At 45.9% G+C, this 23,529-nt stretch overlaps 2 protein-coding genes across 2 annotated transcripts in view; one reads left to right on the forward strand and one right to left on the reverse strand.

The window, feature by feature from the left end:
* Window positions 1-23,529, reverse strand: part of PIN4 (peptidylprolyl cis/trans isomerase, NIMA-interacting 4) — an 80,140-nt gene that overhangs the window by 1,532 nt on the left and 55,079 nt on the right. The gene's annotated exons all lie outside the window — the stretch shown is intronic.
* Window positions 18,377-23,529, forward strand: part of ERCC6L (ERCC excision repair 6 like, spindle assembly checkpoint helicase) — a 33,432-nt gene continuing 28,279 nt past the window's right edge. Inside the window, exon 1 of the mRNA XM_081793449.1 lies at window positions 18,377-18,500. Coding sequence (XP_081649575.1) covers window positions 18,433-18,500 — 68 coding nt within the window. The 5' untranslated portion in view covers window positions 18,377-18,432. The remainder of the gene's footprint in view (window positions 18,501-23,529) is intronic.

Here is a 23,529-nt window from a genome sequence, read left to right on the forward strand (position 1 = left end):
TCAAAAAGTCAAATTAATACAAGAATGACCTCATAATAATAATGTATAGTACAATTTTCCCAGATCTATGATGTTATTAATCATGATTATTAATCATTCATTGATGAAATCAATGAAAATTTATATGGCTGGTACCAATGACTTTGTAATTCTAAGATCTGACTTGAAGTGAGTGATTAGAGCACCTCAGTGTGAGGCACAGAACTCAGCACGCTACATGCACCCTCACAGCAATCCCGCTGTGTGGGATCTGTTATTGTCCTACCGTGCTAGTGAGAGAATTGCAGGTCAAAGAGGTTAAGAGTGCACCCAAAGTCACATTGGCTGTCAGGTGGCTGGTTTGGCATTAGTACTGAGGTTTAATATAGAGTCCAGAGCCCATCCTGGAACATGGCTTGCTCAATAGCAATCAGACGTGGGGCGCCTGGGTGGCTCAGTCAGTTAAGCATCAGACTCTTGATTTCAGCTCAGGTCCTGATCTCACCGTTCATGAGATCGAGCCCCCATGTTGGGCTCTGTGCTGACAGTGTGGAGCCTACTTGGGATTCTCTCTCTCTCTCTCTCTCTCTCTCTCTGTCCCTCCCATGCTCTCTCTCTCTCAAAATGAATAAAATAAACTTAAAAAATTAGCAATCAGATGTGTATAGGAATCTCACCTTAACCCTAAGAAAAATAAAGTTATCAAAGGGCACCAAGAAGACACCCAGATTTTGTTTTAAAAAACTCACCCTAGTGGGGCACTTGGGTGGCTCAGTCGGTTAAGGGTCTGATTTCAGCTTAGGTCATGATCTCATGGTTCATGGGTTCGAGTCCCACATTGGGCTTTCTGCTGTCAGTGCAGAGCCTGCTTTGAATCCTCTGTCTCCCTCTCTCTCTGCCCCTCCCCTACTCACGCTCGCGTGTGCTCTCTCTCTCCCCAAAATAAATAAACGTTAAAAAAAATCCTCACGCTGGCTGTGGGTTGAAGGATGGACTGGAAGGGGGAGAATAGAGGCATAAAGGGCAAGGGAAGCCTTTTGCCTTTTACTTCATCTCTCAGATGGTTGTGGCTTGGACTAGGGAGGTAGCAGTGGGGATTGAGAAAAGGGAGTAGATTCACGAGATATATAGGAGGTAACATTGACAGGCCTTTGTGCCTGATGGGATATGGTAAGTAAGGGCAAAGAAAACTTCAGGATGACTCCCAGGGTTCTGGCTTAAACAAATGGATAAATGGCAGAGCCATTCCTCAAGAAGAGGAACATGGAAGGAGGAGGAGAAAGTTCTGAGGAAGAAGACACCCACTGAATTCACACTGCAGGTGGAGTGCAAGGTCCATGAGAGACACAAAGCTGGAGAGATGGTTCTAGAGTTCAGAGAAGAGATCTGGACCAGTCATCAGAATAAAGAAGGTGATTCCAGTCGTGGAGGGATGAGGTCTCCTGGGTGTGCAGAATGAGAAAGGCAAGGGGCAGGTGCACACTACTGGTTGAGGGAGGATGAGTGAACAGGCTCTGTGAGGCACTGCAAAGGGTCTGCTCGCTTTTTTTTATGTTTATTTTATGTATTTATTTATTTTATTTTTTATTTTTAAAAAAATTTTTAACGTTTATTTATTTTTGGAGAGACAGAGACAGAGCATGAGCTGGGAAGGGGACAGAGAGAGAGGGGGAGTCACAGACTCTGAAGCAGGCTCCAGGCTCCGAGCTATCAGCACAGAGCCTGACTTGGGGCTCGAGCTCATGAACCATGAGATCATGACCTGAGCCGAAGTCTTCTGCCTAACCGACTGAGCCACCCAGGCGCCCCTGTATTTATTTATTTTTAATGTTTTGTTTATTTTTGACAGAGAGAGTGCACACAGGGGAGGGGCAGAGAGAGAGGGAGACACAGAATCTGAAGCAGGCTTCAGCAGATGATGTCTGAAGCAGGCTCTGAGGTGTCAGCACAGAGCCCACACAGGGTTTGAACCCATGAACTACGAGATCATGACCTGAGCCAAAATCAGACGCTGAACCAACTGAGCCACCCAGGAGCCCATATTTCATTTATTTTTGAGAGAGACAGAGAGAGTGCGAGTGGGACAGAGAGAGAGAGGGAGACAGAGGATCCGAAGCGGGCTCTGTATTGACAGCAATGAGCCCAATATGGAGCTTGAACTCATGAACCATGAGGTCATGACCTGAGCCAAAGTCAGAGGCTCAACTGACTGAGCCACTCAGGTGCCCGGGTCTGCTTGCTCTTATGGGAGGAGAAAGCTGGCAGGCCTGAGACTGAGTTGAGACTTCAATTCTATGAGTAGAAAGGACCTTTGGACTTAAAGATGCCTCCCCAAAGAGCTGCACTGGGCAGCACAATTGTCAGTTTGAACACTCATGTAATTTTCAGTAAGGATGTGGGCTTGGGGCTGCCTCTCTACCCATGGAGAGGGCTGCTGAGAGCCAATCCCACTGTCTCAACCTATGCACATTCCCTTTGGGATACAAGGATCTCACAGGGTCTGATCCAACAATTTGAAGAGACAGTATAACATAGTGACTAAGCATATGGCCTTGGCAGCAAGACTGCCCACTTCCAAAGCCTCCACCAACATTTGGCAGCTGTTTGACATTGGGAAAGTCATTCATTCCCCTGATACTTACCTTTTCCATCTGTAAAAGGGGGGTAATAATTATACCAACCTCACAGAGCTTGTTTTGAGGATAAAATGAACTAGAACATTCCCTGGCAGGTAGTAAACTCTATTGAATGCTAGCTGATCCTAGCCAACAAGAATGTTTCTGACCTATTACAGTTTCCAAATCCATATTCTCCAGGGCCCAATTGCTCAATAAAAATGCTTAGAGCATTCAAAAAGCAGGAACAACAACAAAAGTATTTGGGAGAAGAATATGATAGTTGATATTTCAAAGGGCTCCATCAAAGTAGTCATCACAGGAAAAATCAGAATTTGGTTGGACTTTCTTCCCCTTTTTATAGTTTGGTATAATTTTTACTCTGAATCATTTAATGATAGTGGTAGAATTGAATATGGAGCCGGGGGTGGGGGTCAGTCCATGTCTTTTCAGTACTTGAAGACTCTGAGTCATAGTCTCAAATAATTCCATTTGAGCCTTTCATCAAGCCTGCAAAGGAGATGTCATTTATATCCTCCTTGGTAGAGGTAGAAAATAAGGCTCAGAGATATCAAGAACAGACGTGGGACTGGATCGGAACCCAGACAGATGATGTCAGAGCTCCATGAAGTGGGGGATTGATTGGTTCATGGTTCTGGAGGGGGGCGGGTTGTTGGCATGGGTCTATTTACCCCATGTAAGGGGAATTTGTGCTTTTGTGCAAGAAGTAAAGCAGTGAGGAGGCCCCACTGGCAGGCCCCACGCTGGGGCGATTAGGGCCAGAAGGCAAAGATGGCTCTTGAGGACTTTTGGAAAGGCCCCTCCTTGGGGGCCATATGTTTGTAATCACTGTGTGTATGGCCAGAATTGGGGGACGGGCTGTCTTGGCCGGTGGCCAAGCCAGATGTTTATTGTGTGACTCCACATAGCACAGCGCTCAGTAACCCCTCGCCGTGCTGGGAATTTGTATGCCATAGTTATGACCAACCTCATCCCATAACTGAGAAGGTTTCAAAGGTCCTCTGGGTCAAAGGCAGAACCAGGGAGGTGGGAGGTTAGCCTCCCATCCCCTCACCCCTTCCCATTTGGGCCCCTTTCTTTGCATATGACTTTATTTCCTCTACCCTCTCTCCATGCCCAAGTGCTCCCTGTCCTCCTGCAGCCTTCCCCACCCTAGGACATCCACTAAGGCCTGCCTGGCCATTGGCTTCATTTCCCCCTGCTGTTGTGAAGGATGAGCCCTTTTGTCCCCCCTACCCATTTTTTTTAAAGTAACTTTACCTCTACGTGGGACTCAAACTCACGGTCCTGAGATCAAGAGTCTACTCTTGATCAAGAGCATGCTCTACTGACTGAGCCAGCCAGATGCCCCAACCCTTTCCCACCTAACAAAACCCCAGTCATCTTTACAATCCCTCATCTTGGCTCTGCTCTGAAGCTTCTCCAACTTCCTCAGAAATGGAAGGACAAGGAGGCAAGTGCTCAGGGAGCACCTACTCTGTGCCAGCTGTGGAACCAGGGGTTTTACATACCTCACCTCATTAAATCTTCACAAGAGCCCTGTAAATTTCTACAGGTGAGGGAACCTGGGTCCAGAGATGGCAAACAACTTGTCTAGGGTCACACAGCTGATCAGGGCAAGAGTGTGGCTCAGTTTAACTCAAGTCCCTATGAACTTGAACTCTGTCCAGTTCACACCACAATGCTTGTCCCAAGACATGCTCCCTCTTGATCACCTTCAGCTCCTCTTTTTTCATCCCATCACATGTCCAATCCATCAGCAAATCCCACTAGCTCTACCTTCACAGTATATCCAGAAGCCATCACTTCTCACCATCTCCACAGTTGCCACCCTGCTCTAAGTTCCCAGGTACTTATTGCAATAGTACCCTATCTGCTCCTTTGCCCCTAGCAGGGCACTTGCTTCACCCTTGCCCCTCACCAGACTTCCCACACATGGTCTATTCATTACACAGAAGCCAGAGGGATCCTATTGAAACACATGTCAGGGGTGCCTGGGTGGCTCAGTTGGTTAAGCACTTGACTCTGGATTTCGGCTCAGGTTATCTCACAGTTTGTGAGTTCAAGCCCCATGTGCAGCTCCACCCAGACCCTGAACAGCCTGCTTGAGATTCTCTCCTTCTTTCTCTGCCCCCCCTTCTGCTCTCTCTCTCTTTGTCTCTCTCTCTCTCTCAAAATAAATAAACTTAAAAAAAAAAAAAAAACATGTGTCAAATCATGCCATGTCTCCACCTCAAAATCCTGCAATGGCTCTCATTTAATTTGTAGTATCCATCCTTACTTTGGCCTACATGGCCTGTGTGCTCTGTCTCTGCCCCTTTTCTAGCCCTCTCTCCCTTCCTCACTCTGCTCCAACTATACTGGACTCACTGCTGTTCCTTCAACACACCAAACATGCTCTTGCCTCAGTGCCTTTGTACCTCCTGTTTCTTTTGCCTGGAACATTCTTGGAAATCCATATGGCTTGCTGCCTCACTTCTTTCAAGTCTTCATTCAAATGATATCTTCTCAGCAAGACTTTCGCCATCACCCTGTTTAAATTTGCAACCCCTACCCCACCAACAAACACTTCATATTCCTATGCTCCTGTTGTATTTTTCTCCCTTGCTTGCACTTGTCAGCAACTATAGCCAGGCCTCTCACTTAGCTGTGATGGTCCATTTTATGTGTCAACCTGACCGGGCCACTGGGTGCCCAAGTATTTGGTTAAACATTATCTCCGGATGTGTCTTCGAGGGTGTTTCTGGATGAGATTAACATTTGAATCTGTAGACGGAGAAAAGCAGATTGCCCTCCGCAGTGTGGGTGGGCTTCATCCAATGCACCGAAAGCCTGAATACAATAAAAGATTGAGTAAGAAAGAATTCTTTTTACCTGTCTTGGAGCTGGACATTAGTCTCCTCCTGCCTTCAGACTCAGACTGGAACTATACATACCATTGTCTCCCTCTGCCTCACCCACTGCATATTGTAAACTTCTCAGCCTCCAAAATTTTTTTTTTACAATTTTTTTCTTGTGATGACTAATTTTTTTAATGTTTATTTATTTTTGAGGGAGAGAGAGAGAACACATGTGCAAGCGAGCAGGGGAGGGGCAGGGAGAGAGAGAGAGGGAGACTGAGGATCTGAAGCAGGCTCTGTCCTGACAGCAGAAAGCTGGATGTGGGGCTCGAACTCATGAACTGTGAGATCATGACCTGAGCTGAAGTGGCACACTTAACTGACTGAACCACTCAGGTGACCCCAGCCTCCAAAATTCTATTAATTAATTCCTTACAGTAAATGTCATTATGTATGTATGCACATGCTATTGGTTCTGTTTCTCTGGAGAACCCAGACAAATACACCAAGTAACAGTATACATTTATTACATTTTTAAAAGTTGTTGTCTCTCTCCACTCCAACTTAAACTTCAGGAGGGCAGGAGTTTTTGTCTGTTTTGTTTACTGCTGTATCCTCTGCAAAATGCCTGGCATATAGTAGGTACTTAATAAACACATGTTGAATGAATAATGGCCCTTATAATTGTATAATTGTACCTTGTTTGTGTGTCTTGCTTTTTTTCTTTTTCTTTTTCCTTTTTTTTTTTTTTTTTTTGTCTCCCAGGAGTCTGTGAGTCACTCCACCACGGGAACTGGCATTTGCATCCCCAATGCCAGGCAAAATGCCCACCACCAAAGTACCCAGTACATACTGAATGAAATGCCTTGATATGATGCATCCAGAAGACCGTTTAAGTTACCAGGACCAAACAACACAGAGCCCTTGCGTGCCAAATTCGCGAAGACCACCTCTCTTTTCCCCCACCCTTCCCTCAAACCCCAGCCTTGGCAACGCGGCTTCCTTCTGCCTGGTGCACCCGCCCTTGCTCTTTCCTCCCTTCCCCCCACCAAGCCTTCCTCGCCCGCCTGGGTACAGGCGATTATCTGGGGGTGGTAATTGAGAGTAAATTGGAACTTGTTTTGCACAGGGCTATGTCTCACGCAGGTCGATTTGTATGCTTCCTGGGCACTTGTGACACTCCAGAGATGCCATAGCAACGGCCTCGGCGCCTCCGGGCTCACTAATGGCAAGAGATGAGGCGGGGGAGTGGTGCGGGCCACGGGCACTGAGATGGCGGGCACGGCCAGGGACACAGCGCCACAGGGAGCGGTCACCTCTCTGAGCCTCGGTTTCCCCGTTGGTATCAGGGAAATAATAACCAGCACGGAGGCTGTCGTCGGGCAGAAAAGAGATAATGGCTTGAACAGTTTGTAAAACTGTAAAATGAGGAGTGGCTATCCGTACAATGACTATTCTTTTTCGTGGCATTGTCTTCTTTCCTACTTGTCCCCTGCCTTTCTGCAGCTCCCCCCTGCCCGCTTCGCCCCTCCCTGAGCCAGTGCCTGCCAGATTCCCCCGCCGCAGGAGCGGGGTTCCTGCTGGCCCTCCTTTATTCGCTGCAAAAATCACTGCCCCTGGAACACCTTTTAGCGATGAGGCCCACAGAGACACCGCCAGCTCATCCTGCGGGGGCCGAGCCACTGATTAAATTGTATTCACTCTGCCTTTCGGTCATTCAGATTGGCTGGGACGAGGCCAGCTGGAATTAGTGACACATTTGAAGCAGAGAATATTGACAAAAGAAGGCCGTTTTATTGCTTGCAATGACACGCGATAATTCAAAGAAGGCTTCCCAGTGTTTCCAAGGAGAGCTTTATTTAGACTTTTTTGCTAATTATTTGGATAGATGCAGACCACAAGTCCTTAAAATCCGTTTTGTTCCCTTCTAGGGGTTGAAAAACAACCTTTCTTTCTCCAATGGCCTCCTCTCTCTTTAAATCTGAGATCCTGACCAGGAGAAGGCTTTGAAAACAAGAAAGCACTACTGAACAATTCATTCTTTACAAATATATATATATATATATATATATATATATATATATATATGGTTTATTTATTTATTTATTTTAAGAGAGCACGAGCAGTGGAGGGGCAGAGAGAGAGGGGGAGAGAGAGAATCCCAAGCAAGCGGGGAGCCCGACTTGGGGGTGGAACTCACAAACCCTGACATCATGGCCTGAGCTGAAATCAAGAGTCAGAGGCTTGACTGACTGAGCCACCCAGTCACCCCCCCTTCCAAATATTTTTTAAGCACCTACTATGCATCAGAACTATTGTGGTTATTAAAGATACTGACATGGAACTAATGTTCCTAGAGGAGAAACAAATAATATGGAAGTAAATAGAGAAAGGAGATACTTTTCAATAGTAGTAAGGGCTCTAGGGGCACCTGGGTGGCTCAGTCAGTTACGCTTCTGACTCTTGATTTCAGCTCAGGTCATGATCTCACAGTTCATGAGATAGAGCCCTGAGTCAGGCTCCACGCTAATGGCATAGAACCTGCTTCGGATTCTCTCTCTCCCTATCTTCCCCTCCCCTGCTCATGCTCATACCTTCTCTCTCTTTCTCTGTCTCTCTCAAAATATATAATAAACATTAAAAAATAGTAAGGGCACTAAAGGACATAAACAGGATGAGAGAGGTGAGGTAGTTACTTTAGAGAAGATGGGTCAGGAAATGTCTCACAAGAGAGATAGCGGAGATCTCAATGATAAGAAGGAGCCAGCCATGCTAAGATTTTAGGGGAAAGTGTTCCTGGTAGAAGGAACAGAAAATGCAAAGACCCTGTGGTGGAAATGGGCTTGGTTGTTTGAAGAAGACAAAGAAAGCCAATGTGGTTGGGGTGAAATGAACAAACAAAGTGAGATTTGGATGGGTCAGGTCACTAGGGACTTGAGGGCCATGATGAAGAGTTTGGATGGTATTTTCAGTGCATTGTGAACTAATGAAAGTTTCTAAGCAAAGGAGTGATGTGATCTGGTTTCTATTTTTAAAAAAGATTATTGGCTGCTGTTTGAAGAATAAATTAGATTACCTTAATAAAAAAAAATGGACTGGGAGACAAGAATGGGAGTAGGGAGGCCAATTAGGAAGCCACTGGTAAATGCCAGGTGGTTTACGCTTGGGTGCTTGCAATCTGGTGGGGTAAAGTGGAGAGATTCAGGATGTATTTTGGAGATAGAGCCTAGATAGGACTTGGTGATGGATTGGATTTGGGACAGAGAAGAGACAATGTTTCTAGTTTATAGGTTTGGGGCTTGAGCAACTGGATGGATGGTGGTGCCATTTATAGAGATGGAAAAGACTAGAGCAGATCAGGTTTGAGAGTGGGTTGGGAACCCATACTTTTGGATGCTTTCAGTATGAGATGTCAGGGAGCCCTTGATATAGGAGTCTGGGGCTGAAGTGAAAGGTTTGGACCTAAGAAAGACATTTTGGAGTCCTTAATATTCGGCAAAGAGTTCTCAGGATTCTTGGTGACTTGTTCAAAGCCAACCCTACACTAGAACAGATAACTGCCCAGGGGGACAGGGGGATACCTGCCTCCCTCTCTACCTCCAAAAGGACACCTCTGTTCTCAACTTGACTTGTCTCAGTGAAGACCTATTCTTCAAGGAAATGCAAAATAAAACTTTTTAATAATCAGAAGGGTGAGGATCAAAAGGTTGGAAAACACTGTTACCAAAGGTGTGGGGAAACAGGTATCCTCATATGTTGTTGATAGGAATGTAAATTTGCTCATCCCTGATGAAAGGCAATTTAGCAGCTTCTATCAAAATGAGAGACACATATACTGAGACCCCAACAATTCCACCTTTAGGAAATTATCCTACAGATATACTCACACATTCACAAAAATGCATGTGCCAGGGTATTTACTGCCACAATGTTTGTAATAGCAAAAGACTGGAGGGGTGCCTGGGTGGCTCAGTCAGTTGAGCATCTGACACTTGATTTTTGGCTCAGGTCATGCTCCCGGGGTTATGGGATCAGGCCCCAAGTCAGGCTCTGTGCAGAGCATGGAGTCTGCTTGAGATTCTCTCTCTCTCTGTTTCTGTCTCTGTCTCTGTCTCTCTCTTCCTCTCCCCCACTTATGCTCTCTCTAAAATAAAAATATAAAATAAAATAAAAGATTTGAAAAATATCCACCAGCAGGGGACAAGTCAAATAAATTAAGGTACACTCTTACAATAGAATATATGCAGCCATTAAAACTAAGGAAGATCTTAATTTTTTTTTTATTTTTTAAATTGAGGTGAAATTCACATAACATTACATTCACTAGTTTAACCATTTTAAAGTGTAAAACTCAGTGTTTATATGTATTGATATGAAAAATCCTCTGAGACCTATTGGTAAGTGCCTACCCCCACTCACCTGTCCCCACCTGTCTACCTCTGCTGGTGATCCTAGGAGGGACTTTTTTCGATGGGCACCTTTGAAATGTCTCCATGACATAGAAGGCTGAGTCTGTTGCTAAGGAAAGGTGGTGGTAATATTAATCAATGGTTCTCAGAACAGCTGCACATTAGCGCCACCAGGGGAGATTTAAAAAATGTCCTTGCCCAGGCCCCACCTCTAGAGATTATGATTTAATTAGAGGTGAGGCCTGGACATGATTTTTTAAATGGAGGCATAATTTACACAAGGTACAATGACATAGGTCTTAAGCATGTAGTTCAATGAATTCTGCTACTTGTGGGCAGTGTGTAACCACTGCCCCAATAAAAACATAGACCATTTCCACTGTCCCAGTCAATGCCCACACCATTGACAGAGGAAACCACCTTTCTTATTTCTATCATAGATCCATTTTTGATTGTTCTTGAATTGCGTATAAGTGGAATTGCGTAGAATGTAACATTTTGGGATTGGCTTCTTTCACTTAGCACAATGCCTTTGAGATTCATCCAAATTGTTGCACTGATCAGTAGTTCATCACTAGTAGTCTCTTCCATTGCTGAATGGTATTCCTTTGTGTGGATACACCAAAGTTTGTTTAGTCATTCACACATCCAGGGACGTTTGGGTTGTCGCAATCTTTCTATAGGGACATGCATTCATTTCTCTTGGGCTGGAATTACTGGATTTATGTAGAACTTTTTTTGAAGCCATCTCTTTTCTGAAGTTCTTATACCAATTTACACTCCTACCAACAAAATATGAGAGTTATAGCTGTTCCACATCTTTGACAACACTTTGGATTGTCTGTCTTTTTAATTATAGTGATTTTCACGGGTACATAGTAGTATCTCATTGTGATTTTAAATTGCATTTCCCTAATGACTATGTTGGTCATCTTTTTATTTGCTCATTAATCATTCATATATCCTGTCCAATTCTGTGTCTGTTTGAGTGTTTTGCCCATTGTAGGTCATTTTATTATTGATTTGTAGGGGCTGTCTATATATTCTGTATACTATATTTTGCCAGATACATATATTGCAAATACAATTATTGTTTAAAACATCTCTAGTGATTCTACATGAATCTAGGGTTGAGAACCCCTGATACTCTAAACTTTTTTTTTAATGTTTATTTATTTTTGACAGAGAGAGACAGAGCATGAGCAGGGGAGGGGCAGAGAGAGAGAATCCGAAGCAGGCTCCAGGCTCTGAGCTGTCAGCACAGAGCCCGACATGGGGCTCGAACTCACAGGCCACGGGATCATGACCTGAGCTGAAGTCGGATGCTCAACCGACTGAGCCACCCAGGTGCCCCGAGCACCCCTGATACCATAATGATCAGCCCCAGAGGGTCTCTGCCTCTATGAGTTCCCAAATATGCCCCCTTGCAACTATGTCTGATGATTGGTTCTTCAATCCATGTGAACATACATGGCTGTGGGGATTTGGGGAGTTAGGGGTGGCTTGTCAGTCTTCCTCCTATGGATCTGTATGGCTTCTTGGATTGTTCACTCATCTGAACGGTTCTCTTACCCTCTGATGTGAGACTGTAAGTCTTTTATTGTCACTATCCTAAAATTTTCCATGTATGAAACTTGGCCTTATTGCCTGACCCATTCTGACTACCTGGATATTGTGTATGTCAAAGGCCAAAGACATGTTTTCTTCTGGATGGAGCAAGCTATGTCCTTCCTAGGCATAGAAGGAGTGTGACTTTCTGAATCCCCTCACAGCCATTGTCCTCAGGCTGCCTACCTGCTCACTGAAAGGTTGAATCATTTTCTAGTAGCCTTGGGAACAATTCACCAAGGGTCTGGAAGTTGATGGCCTGGTCCTGGTCTCTTTGAATCTGCTGTGTTCTTGCTGCATGATTTTGTGTAAAGCAGTTAACCAATCTGAGCCTTTGTTGTTATGAGCTTGCTTGTTATGCGGAAAGTGCCTGGCATCAAGTAGGTATTCACAGGATGCCTGGGTGGCTCAGTCGGTTAGGTGTCCGACTTTGGCTCAGGTCATGATCTCACAGTTTGTGAATTCAAGCCCCACATCAGGCTCTGTGCAGACAGCTCAGAGCCTGGAGCCTGCTTCAGATTCCGTGTCTCCCTCTCTTTCTGCCCCTCCCCTGCTCATGTTATGTCTGTCTGTCTGTCTCTCTCTCAAAAATAAATAAACGTTAAAAAAATTTTTTAAAAAATAGGTGTTCACAAAGCCATCGGTTCCCTCAAAAGGGGAGCTGGGGAGCTTGGCTCTGGGAGCAGTGCAACTGGGCTGTGAGAGGAGCCCTCTGCTTGGAGACTTGCCATGCCCTCAGTGTGCCCTCGTGTCATGTATCTGCCCCTTCCCTCCACACATAGTCTAGGAGGCCTAGATTGGCCAAGTTCCCTCCTGCTGTGTTGTCCTCACCCTGCCCTTCTTGGCTAATTTGAACAGAGCATCCAACGAGGGCCCCTAGGCTCTTTAAGCTCACAGCAGATGGCTGGGAAGCCAATTCTCTGGGACATACAGTTCCTGACTCAGATCTGGGCAGGGGGCCAAGGCCTTCGAAGGGCTGTAGAAAAATGTAACCCTTAGCCTCCCCTCAAGAGCTTGTAGTTTCTACTGTCTATCTCTTTTAGTGCCTAAAAGGAAGGGCAAAGGACCACAAAGGTTAAGATTAGGTGCCCACAGGAGTCCCTTCTTGGGCTGGCACCAGGGAGGAGCTTTGACTTTAGCTTTTAAGATAGGTGCTCATGCCATGTAGGAAGGTTTTCTCTGCTGCTGCTGCAGGAAGTAGATTTGGAAGCTGAGGAGGAGGTCATGGGAGCTACCAGAAATGCTCTTGACTTGGGGAACACATATGTATAGGGCATCTGGAGAGTCCACCAACACTGGCAGGAACCCACTCATTTCACAGCAAAACAAGATTTGGAAGAGAATAGAAAGGGAGTATCCTATTCCTCGGTGTAACTCAGATTCTTTTGTGCTATTTCCAAGTCCATTCTGAGGCAGGTTTAAGAGGGAGACAGGCACAGTGCTGGCAAGAAGTGTGGCTGGGATGGGTATGCTTGGACCTCCCCTTTTCCTTGGTTCCTGCTCCTCACTATTGTTTTGGGTGTATCATTCTTACCCACAGCTTTATTTAGCTCTCCAACACGGTGTCTATTGCTCACCTTTGAGACTAGTAAATTGACAAATCCATCCATCCATCCAACAAATATTTGCTTATAAGCTACTATATGCAGGTGCTGTGCTAAGCTCTGTGAAGCTGTAACTGTGAAAGCCATATCTGTCCTTCACAGAGCCCACATGATCATGGGCTGGGTGAGCCAGAGGTAACTGGACAACCACATTCCATGGACTAAATCCAATGATAAAAGCAGGGCATGTCACACTGTGTCACAGAGGATGAATGTTGGGAAGGATTATGGAAGGTCCCTGGAAGAAGGGAGACTTGAGCTGAGAGCCAAGGAGTGAGTAGGACATAGTGAGACAAAAAGGAAGGGAAGAAAGTCCACGCAGAGGAAATAGCATGTGAGACAAGATTTGAGTGAGTAGAAGTGTTTTAGCTTGAGAAGAGTGATGTGCGTATGTGTGTGTATGTGCGTGAGAGTGTGTGCATGCTCATGTCATGGAGAAGTGAGTCATAAGGCAGGAGAAGCAGTCAGGGGCCAGATCAGGAAGGCTTTGAAAGCCATGCTGAGGAGGCAGACTTGATTTTGAGGGCAAGGGGGTGCTTCAAAGGGTTTAGACAGGGCCATGACATGATCAGATTGGTGTTTTTGAAAGATCACTCTGGTTTCTGGGTGCAGAAACACTGGGGAGCAGGCATAAATAAAAGCAGGAAGAAAGTCAGGAAGCTATTGAAGTAAGGCAGGTGAGAGATGACAGTGTGACAGACCAGAATGGTGGCAGAGGAGATGAAGAGAAGTGTTTGGGTTGGAGATATATTTTGGAGGTAGATCCAACAAGATGTATTGGTGAATTGGAAAGATGCCTCTCAGTTTCTGACTTGAACAATTGGGGGGGTTGGAAATGCTGTTCATGGAAGTGAGGAATATTGAGGGAACAGGTCTAGGGGAGGGTGGGAGATGAGTTCAGTGCCATGTTGAGGTTGAGCTTCCAGGAAGATATGTCCTGTAGCCAGTTGGCCATCTAGGACTGAAACTCAGGAGAAAGGATGAGGCTAGAGACAAAATTGTGAGGTTTGGGGAGTGGACGAGGTAGCCCAAAGGGAGTGAAGGAGGCCATGTTTTTCGCAGCGGCACTGTCCTGTCAAACGATCCCTACCCTTTGGTGCCTGCCTGCTTCAGCTCAAACCCTAGGAGGCGGGTTTAAGAGGCACTTATCAAAGACTGAAATTTAGTGCAAAGACCCTGTGGATAATCCTAAATCTTGGCTCCCTCTTTCCCCTCAGCTCCTGTCATCTCCACGGCATCTTGGACTGACTTGACTAGCTTCCAGTAAGAATTTATCCTGCGGGTGGGCCAGGCCAGCTGCCATTCTTAGGAAACTGAGTTTCTGGCTCCCCCTGCTGGCAGAACTGGAGATGACTCACAGCTGGGCCGCTGAGCTGGGAAGCACCCTCCTCACCTCAAAAGAGAGGCTGAAGACATCTGCCCCAGTATTCTTCTCCAACTCCCCCCTCCACCCCACCAAATCCCACCCACTTTAGAACTCTTGCTGGAAATAGCTGGATAAAAGCCTAATTAGGTGTCTGGGAATCACAGATTAAATTCTCCCTGTTTCCAAATTACTTCTCTTCTGCCCCAAACTCACTCTTGGCCTCCTTGTCCACGAGGATTCCATTTGGTTATTTCTACCTATCTCCAAAAACACTCTCTTCCATTCTGAGTCCGCATGAGCAGCATTTTGCTGACACCCATTTGACCTTCCTCCTCCTCATATGCAGGAAAGCCATGGTCTGTGCTAGAAAGAGTACTGGGCTGGGAGTCAAGGAACCTAGGTTGAGTCCTGTTTCGGCCACCGATTCAGGGTGTAGCCTTGGACCAGTCACTTCCTTCTTTCCCACTGGCAGTTCTCTCACCTGCGACTTTGGACTGGACTCCAAAAAACCCTTCCAACTCTAGCGTCCTAGGTTTTGCTCCAACCACCTTACCCTTTTCAGTTCTTCATGTGCATCAATCTCTCTCCTGCTTCAGGACCTTTGATCGTGCTCTTCCCTCTGCCTGAAATGCTTTTCCCTTCCCTTTTAATTTCTCCTTACCCTTCAGCTCTCAGCTGAGATGTTACTTCCTCAGAAAAACCTCCCCAGCCCCTTCAGACTGGGTCAGGTACCCCATCATATGCTCTCAGATTCCCTGGAACTCTCTTTCTGTGCCTCATCATGGTTTGTGATTTTCCACATGCTTGCATGTTTATTATTTCAAGTCTCCCCCCAAATCCCCAAACTTCAAACTCTTTGATAGCAAGAACCGGTCTGTTTTGCTCACCACTGTATCCCAGCACCCAGATGCTTGCCTGGCCATCTTGTAAAGGCTCAACACATATCTATTAAATACATGAAGAAGTAAATGGATGAATGAACACTTATCTTCACCTATCATCTGCTTTCTATATCTAACTAGCATAATGTCTAAGAGCAAAAAGTCGAAAGCCAGAATGCCTGGGTTTGGAGCCCAGCTTTACCACTCACAAGCTGTGTAAGCTGGTAGAAGTTATTCTTTCTGTGCCTCTGATTCCTTATCTATGAAGGGTGGATAATAATAGCATACTCTACCTAACAAGGTTGTTGTGAGGATGAAAAGACTTAATATATGTAAACTGTGTGGAACAAGGCTTGGCACTCAAGTACTATATTAGTAATAGCTATTGTTCTTAGCCTGCCTCATCCATCTCTCCATTTACCCATTCTGAGCTCCCCCACAAGGACTCATTATCTTATTTCCGGTCTTTGAGTACTGGTGACTCAGTGTTATTTGCAGATTAGATAGCAAAGTTTTTTTTTTAAATTTTTATTATGGAAAATTTCGAACAGGTGGAGCAGAGAGAAGAACGATAATGAACCTCTGTAACAAGTTTCAACAATAATCAATATTTTGCCAGTCTATGTTCATCTTTCCCCTTCCTCATCTTTCTGCCTTCTGGAGTATTTTAATACAAACCCCAGATGTCATATAATTTTATCTGAAAACACTCCATTATGCATCTCTACCAGATAAGGACTTTAAAAAATACAACAATACCATTAGCACACTTTAAACATTAACAATAATTAGGGAAGGCTTTTGAAACTCCATTCCCCTGGGGGAAGCTGGGGGAATGGGAGCCCTCACTCTGGGGGTAGACATGAAATGAGGAACAGTCAAGAGAATTAATATAAAGTACCGTGAACAGGCTCTGATACATAAATGGGATATAGTAATAACTGTTATTTTGATTCTTTTCCATTTTCTCTACTTATCCACCCTAAATCCTCCCCAACCCCTCTCTTATTTCTGGTCTATGAGCCTGTGTTACCCTTTAGAAAGGAGGACTAGGAGTCCAGGGTGATGAGTTTCCTGGGTCACTTGCACCCCTTGGTGAGAGCTGGGACTCTGGAAGGCACTGAGAAGGGCCCGAAGGTAGTGACTGTGGGACTGAGGGGGAGAGAAAGAGAGCTAGAGGATTTAGTGCGTTTTAAATAAGGGGGAGTCCTGGGGCGCCTGAGTGGCTCAGTCGCTTAAGTGTGAGACTCTTAATTTCAGCTCAGGTCATGATCTCACAGTTTGTGAGTTCCAGCTCCACTTTGGGCTCTGTGCTGATGGTGCGGAACCTGCTTGGGATTCTCTCTCTCTCTCCCTCTGTCTTTGCCCTATCTCTCTTTCAAAATAAATAAATAAACTTTAACAAAACAGAAGGGGGAGTCCTGTGGCTGTGTGAGAATGGTACTGAAAAAAATCCAATAACCTAAGGGCAAGCAAGCAGGAATCCTGGTCCTTTCTTCCCAATATTCAGAGCCTTTGGGGATCATTGAAAGCTAGGAAGCAGGGAGGCCAGAGTCTGGGTCCTGAGGGAGTTCCTTCTAGCTTTTCTCCACAGCCCACAGAAAGGCAGCTGCCTGAGACAGTAATCAGGGTTTTGCTTTGCTTCATTTTGAGTTCTCAACTGCTCCAAAGATATGTAAGAGATGATGGTAGATGTTGAGCCAAAGCACAACTGGAGATGGCCTGCCCTAGACTGGCGATGAAGATTTTTGTGCTCCCATCTCTTTTCTCCTTTCTATGAAATTCTCCCCAACCAGCCTTTCTCATCACACGCCTACTTTGGGTACCCAGAACGCCTGCGCACTCGACTCACCCCAATGCAAACTTGCCTCTAGGGAGAGAAGTGATTCAAACACTTTAACAGAGTAAGCAAGCTCTTTCAAAAACTGGCTTCCAACTACCTCATCTACCTCATTTCCCACTACTCTCCTTTCTGGCAATAGACAGTGGACACAGTGAAGGAGCATGGATTTTCCATATAGACCTGGTATTAAATTCTGGCTCTGCTATTTCCCAGCTCTGGAACCTTAGGCAAAGTCACTTTATGTCCCCAGCCTCAGTTTTCGTATCTGAAAACGGGGATAGTAGTAGTATACTAAAAGCCCTCTTAACAGAAGGCTTAAAGCCATATGAAAATATGACCTAAAGTCATGTGAACTAGAAAAATATCCCATAGTTTCTTTTTAGAAGATCCCCTTTGAAACTAATGATCTATGGTATTTACAAAAAGCTTAAAATCCTCTGGACTTATGGTGGGCGTGACTGGGTCAATAAGTGAGTTTTCAAACACTGAATGTTAATTAGTGCCTTGAAGAATCACAATGTCCATGTTTTCATCGCTGTATGAACAAGGGCAATTTTTGTTGGCCCACAACCTCTGAGGATCATCCAAGCAACTGACTTAAACTCACTGCGTTTCCTGCCCCAAGCTCTGAGCTCTGCCTTTGAAAATGACCGCATCCTAGTTGGAGCTTCTAAAGAAATGGTAACCATACGTTACAGCACTACTTTTTTTTTTTAGCACTACTTATTTCTTAAATGAGAGCTTTGGCTTGGCTCTTGAAGACTCTTCCTCAATGTAAGTCTAAGTCACGGGGACCATGCCTCCCAGCGTGTTTGAATTCAAAGCATGCTCAATGCCAGGCAATGGCGAGCATGGAATGAAGGATATTTGGGGGAACAGGCTATGGAGAAGGTCTCTAGCGGCCACTAAAGTGACCGAGATCATATCAGGCATTTTACTTCACTCACGAGGATAGCTAGCACACGCACACGCACGAAAGTGCTGAAGCACTGCTTGCACCGAACTGAAAATGCGAGAGATGAGAGGACACAACGCCCTCCCTTTCCGTTGGGGCTGGGACCGCCTCTTAGCTCCAGCGCGTGTAGGCGCAGGCGCGCGACCTTCGCGGGCGGGCTCCGGCGGTGGCGCGGAAGGAGGTGCTGCCGATTGGCCAGCCGTGAGGCCGTGTTGGCCTTGACCCGCCTTCCGGCGCACCACGCATGCGCCGGGCGGGAGCGAGCGAAATTTGATCGCCGCCTGAGATACCTGGAGCCCGAGTTGGGGGTCATGGAGGCGTCCAGAGGGTCTGCGGAAGCCGCGGCCTTAAGCCCAGAGCAGGCTGCCCGTTACCTGAGGTATGTCTGGGCCGCTGGGGGGGTCTAGCTCGCAGGCTCTGGCCGGCAGTGGGGGTGGGAAGCCCTCGGACCCTCCCGGGGGCCCAGACTGCTGAGGCCCTTGTGAGACGCGCCCTTGCGTTCTCGGAGTAGGGCGTGGGAATCTGCTCAGATTTCTAAAACCTGGGGAGCCTCCCGATGCCCCCTTCTTTGGTCAGATAGCTCTCCAGTGCGAACTCCTTAAAAGTCAGAACTTCCACTGATCAAGCCTTTCTTGAGTCTTGCCAGTCTACCAAACACCAGGCCTAGGGGATACAGAGAGGAGTGAAACACTAACCTTGCCCCCTCAATACTGCTTATATTTTGGTAGTGGAAAGGGGTAGGTAAACCAAGAATCGCTATAATGTTTGATGAGTGCTGAAAGAGGTATAACGTGCAAGGCATAGTATGGGCATAGAGGATGAGATTGGTCAACTACAAGGGCCGGCCTCACAGAAGGAGATGCTTGTGTTCAATGAGTAAGCGTTCATCTTATGGCTAAGGGTGGGGGACATGGTGATGTGAGGATGAGATTTAAACTTTTTTTAAAAGTTGTGATAAAATAGAAACAATGTAACTTAGCCATTCTTAAGTATACAGTTCAGTGGTGTTAATAACGTTAATAACATTAATAACATTAATACTGTTGTTAAAGCAGCACCACCTTCCACCTCCAGAACTCTTCAGCTTGCAAAGCCAAAATTTCCTATTAAAGAACTCCTTCCTCCCATCTCCCTCAGCCCCTGGCAGCCATCATTCTACTTTCTGCCCTGGTGCATTTAACTCCAGGAGCCTCATACAAGTGGCATCATACAGTATTTGTCTTTATGTGATGGGTTTATTTCACAGAGCATACTTTCATCAAAGTTCATCAGTATTGTGTCGTTACAGAATTTCCTTCCTTTTTAGGGGGGAATATTCCATCATGTGCACATACCACATTTTGTTTATCCATGTATCTGTTGATGGACACTTGGGTTGGTTTCATCTCTTGACTCTTGTGAACAGAGCTGGCTTTGAACATGGGTGTGCAAATCTCTCTTTGAGATCCTGCTTTCAATTCTTTTGGATATCTAGCCAGAGGTGGGATTGCTGGCTCACAGGGTAATTCTATTATTAATTTTTTGAGGAACTGCCATACGGTCTTTTACTGCAGCTGCATCATTTTACCTTCCCTCCAGTGGTGTACAAGGGTTACAGTCTCCATATTCTCGCCACCACTTGTTATTTTCTGGTTTTGTTGTGATGGTTGTTACTAGCCATCCTAATGATAATGAAGTGGTTGGGATTTTGATTTGCATTTCTCTAATGATTAGTGATGTTGAGCATCTTTTCATATGCTTATTGGCCATTTGTATATCTTCTTTGGAGGAATGTCCATTCAACTCCTTTGCCCATTTTTTAGTCAGGTGGGTTGTTTTATCTTCACGTATTTTGGGTATTAACTCCTTATCAAATATGATTTGCAGATCTTTTCTCCCATTCTGTAGGTTGCCTTTTCACTCTGTTGGTAGTGTCCTTTGATGCACAGAAGTTTTAAATTTTGATGTTTTACAAACAAATAAATTGGGCCAGTGTAATAGTTCTGTCTTCCTTTCAAAAAAAGTGTCTTAAGGCTGTTAAAAGCTAAAAGGTCTTACTGAAGAGTAAAATCACATCTTTAGGCTAAGTTACATGACGCCTTTAAGGAAGATTTGGGAAAACAGGGAGCAGTGTGGTGTGGTAGAGTACTAGCTTTGGAGTTGGGCCATTTGGGGTTCAAAATATGGCTCTGCCATCTGCTAGCTGGGAAACCTTAAGTGAGTCATTTGACTGTTCTGAGCCTCAATGTTTTCATCTGAAAAATGGGGATAGGAAGGCTTAAGCTATTTAACCCCCTCCCCTCCTTTCCCTGAGCAAGCAAAAATGCCTGGATTTCCCCAACACTGCCTCTTACACAGGCACCTGTCTCTTCCTTGCTCTCAGGTGCTCTTTCCTGAACATTCCCAAACTCCCCTGCTCCCTTCAATGCTCAGCCCTTCTTTCACAGTCAGCATCTTCTGCCCTCACAGTCCCCTGCCTCTCATGACCCCTCAACTCACAATCTTTTTTATTTCTCCTAATCTTTCTCTGTCTCTCCCATCCTCTTCCAAATCCAACCTACACCGAAGTCCCCTGGCACAAAGCATCACCTTCTCTGCCTTCTTCAGTGCTGCTAGTCCTCCTTGGCACACTCTGCTCACACATATCTGCCTTTCTTCCTCCCTCTCTCCTCTCTCTCCTCTTGCTGTCCCACCTTCTTCATCTCTCTGCCCCTCCTGCCTGACAGCTGAAAGAAAACTTTGAAACTTGGTGTCATACACTCTCTGCACCCATGTTTTCTTTTTCACACACGTCTTCTGTCAGATGAAGTAACTGTCGCACGCTTTCGGTGCCTGTCATGCTTACCCCCCAGCCCTTCTCTTGCCCACCGTCCTCCTCTCCCTCTTTCTGTCCTGTCTCTTCCTGTTCCCCATTATCTCTTCCTCTGTCACCCACCTTTGTCACTCACTCTCCCTCTCTGGCACTCATATTTTCTTGCTCCTTCTCCCATTCTCTGTCACCCACCACATCCTTCTCTCTCTTGCCCCCATTCTCTCTCCTGTCACCCATCCTGTCGACACTGTCCTCTTCCTGCTCACACTGTCATCCATTCTGTCTCATCCACTTACTCTTCCGTCCCACCCTCTTTCTGTGTCTGTCATCCTCCCCACTGTCGCCCCTTCCCCCCTTTCTCTGTCACCCATAACCTCTGTCCCCCACTCTCTACCTCTGTTACCCATTCTCTGTTACCCACTTTGTCATTCACTTTCCTTCTCTGTCACCATTCTTTCATTCTGTCACCTACCCTCTTTTTCCTCTCTGTCACTGTATCTTGGGTCCAGTCAGGAGGTAGAAACCATATAGCATATTAAAACAAGAATTTCAATATAAAGAATTATTAAAATGATAAATGAGTGACTATAAGAAATACAAACGGGGCGCCTGGGTGGCTCAGTCGGTTAAGCATCTGACTTCAGCTCAGGTCATGATCTCGTGGTTCGTGGGTTCACGCCCTGCGTCAGGCTCTGTGCTGACAGCCCAGAGCCTGGAGCATGCTTTGGATTCTGTGTCTCCCTCTCTTTCTTCTCCCCTGCTCATGCTCTGTCTCTCTCTCAAAAATAAACATTAAAAAAAAAAAAAGACATACGGAAACTCCATATGGTGTCCTTGGGCTAAGGGGGAGTATCCAAGGAAGGACAGACTTGGAAGGGGATCCTCTCCCCAAGGCTGAGGTTCAGACTTCATTGGAGAAGTGTAGTTCAGCCCACTGTGTAGCGGAGAAATGCTCTGGCTGGTCTGCATCCCCTGGGCCAACAGGAGGCAAACTTCTGGAGTGCAGGTGGCCAGCAGTCTATCAGCAACTCTTGGCATGTGCACACAGAAGAGGTAGGGGCCCAGGGCACAGGCGAGCTGTTGGGGGAGCTGGTTTCTATGTGAGGGGCTGCAAGAAGGTTATTGCCAGGCCAGGTGGAGGCTTCAAGGTCATTGAGGGACGACATGTTCTGGGTTTGTGGTTGTGGGCTATTCTGTTGTCCCCCTGTGCTGCAGCAGCCGGCAACTTCAGAAGAGCCCCTTCCTCCTGAAGTGTCCCTCAGGCGCCCTCTACTGAGAAAGAGTAGCATCGTGTTCACTGTAAAGGAGAGATGCTTAAAGGAATTCTGTCCATTATCACAGAACAGGTATTGAGGGGTGAATTTGGAACTGAGAGGCAACAAATGATGACTGGTAGAGTCAGCCACCCTCTGCTTACCTCTGTCACCCACCCTTTCTCTCATGTTGCCTACCTTTTGTCTCTCACTCACTGTCTATGTCACTTGCTCTCCCTGTGTCACCAGTTTGTATGTATCTATGTTGTCCATACTGTCTTGCTATCACCTGTCTGCTGCTCTCTTTCTCTATTCTCTGTGTCACCCACTTTCTCCTGTCACTCAAACTGCTTTTGTCAAGGTCACTAATGATTTCATAAATCTAAAGGTCACTTTGTAATCCTCATCTTCCTTGACTTACCAGCAGTATTTGACAGTGTTGATCACTTCTCCATGAAACTCTGCATTCATTTGGCTTCCAGGACTCCTCACTGTCCTGATTTTCTTTTTCTTTTTTTAAGTTTATTTATTTATTTTGAGAGAGACCAAGAGAATGTGAATGGGGGATGGCAGAGAAAGAGGGACAATCTCAAGCAGGCTCTGTGCTGTCAGCACAGAGCCCATGTGGGGCTCGAACTCATGAAACCATAATATCATGACCTGAGCCAAAATCATTAGTCAGACGCCCAACCAATTGAGCCACCCAGGCTCCCTTCTCCTGATTTTTTTTTCTAATATAATTTATCGTCAAATTGTCTTCCATACAACACCCAGTGCTCATCCCAACAAGTGCCCTCCTCAATGCCCATCACACAATTTCCCCTCTCCCCCACTCCCCATCAACCCTCAGTTCTCTATATTTAAGAGTCTTTTATGGTTTGCCTCCCTCCCTCTCTGTTTGTAACTTTTTTTTCCCCTTCCCTTCCCCCATGGTCTTCTGTTAAGTTTCTCAAGATCCACATATGAGTGAAAACACATGGTATCTGTCTTTCTCTGCCTGGCTTATTTCACTTAGCATAATACCCTCCAGTTCCATCCATGTTGCTGCAAATGGCCAGATTTCATTCCTTCTTATTGCCAAGTAGTATTCCATTGTACATATAAACCACATCTTCTTTATCCATTCATCAGTTGATGGACATTTAGGCTCTTTCCATAATATGGCTATTGTTGAAAGTGCGACTATAGGGGCGCCTGGGTGGCTCAGTCGGTTGAGTGTCCGACTTCGGCTCAGGTCATGATCTCATAGCTCGTGAGTTCGAGGCCCGCGCCGGGCTCTGTGCTGACAGCTCAGAGCCTGGAGCCTGCTTCTGCATCTGTGTCTCCCTCTCTCTCTGCCCCTAACCCAGTTGCATTCTGTCTCT

The sequence above is a fragment of the Panthera onca genome, chromosome X (assembly GCF_046562875.1).
Source record: "Panthera onca isolate mPanOnc1 chromosome X, mPanOnc1 haplotype 2, whole genome shotgun sequence".
NCBI classification, from domain to species: domain Eukaryota; kingdom Metazoa; phylum Chordata; class Mammalia; order Carnivora; family Felidae; genus Panthera; species Panthera onca.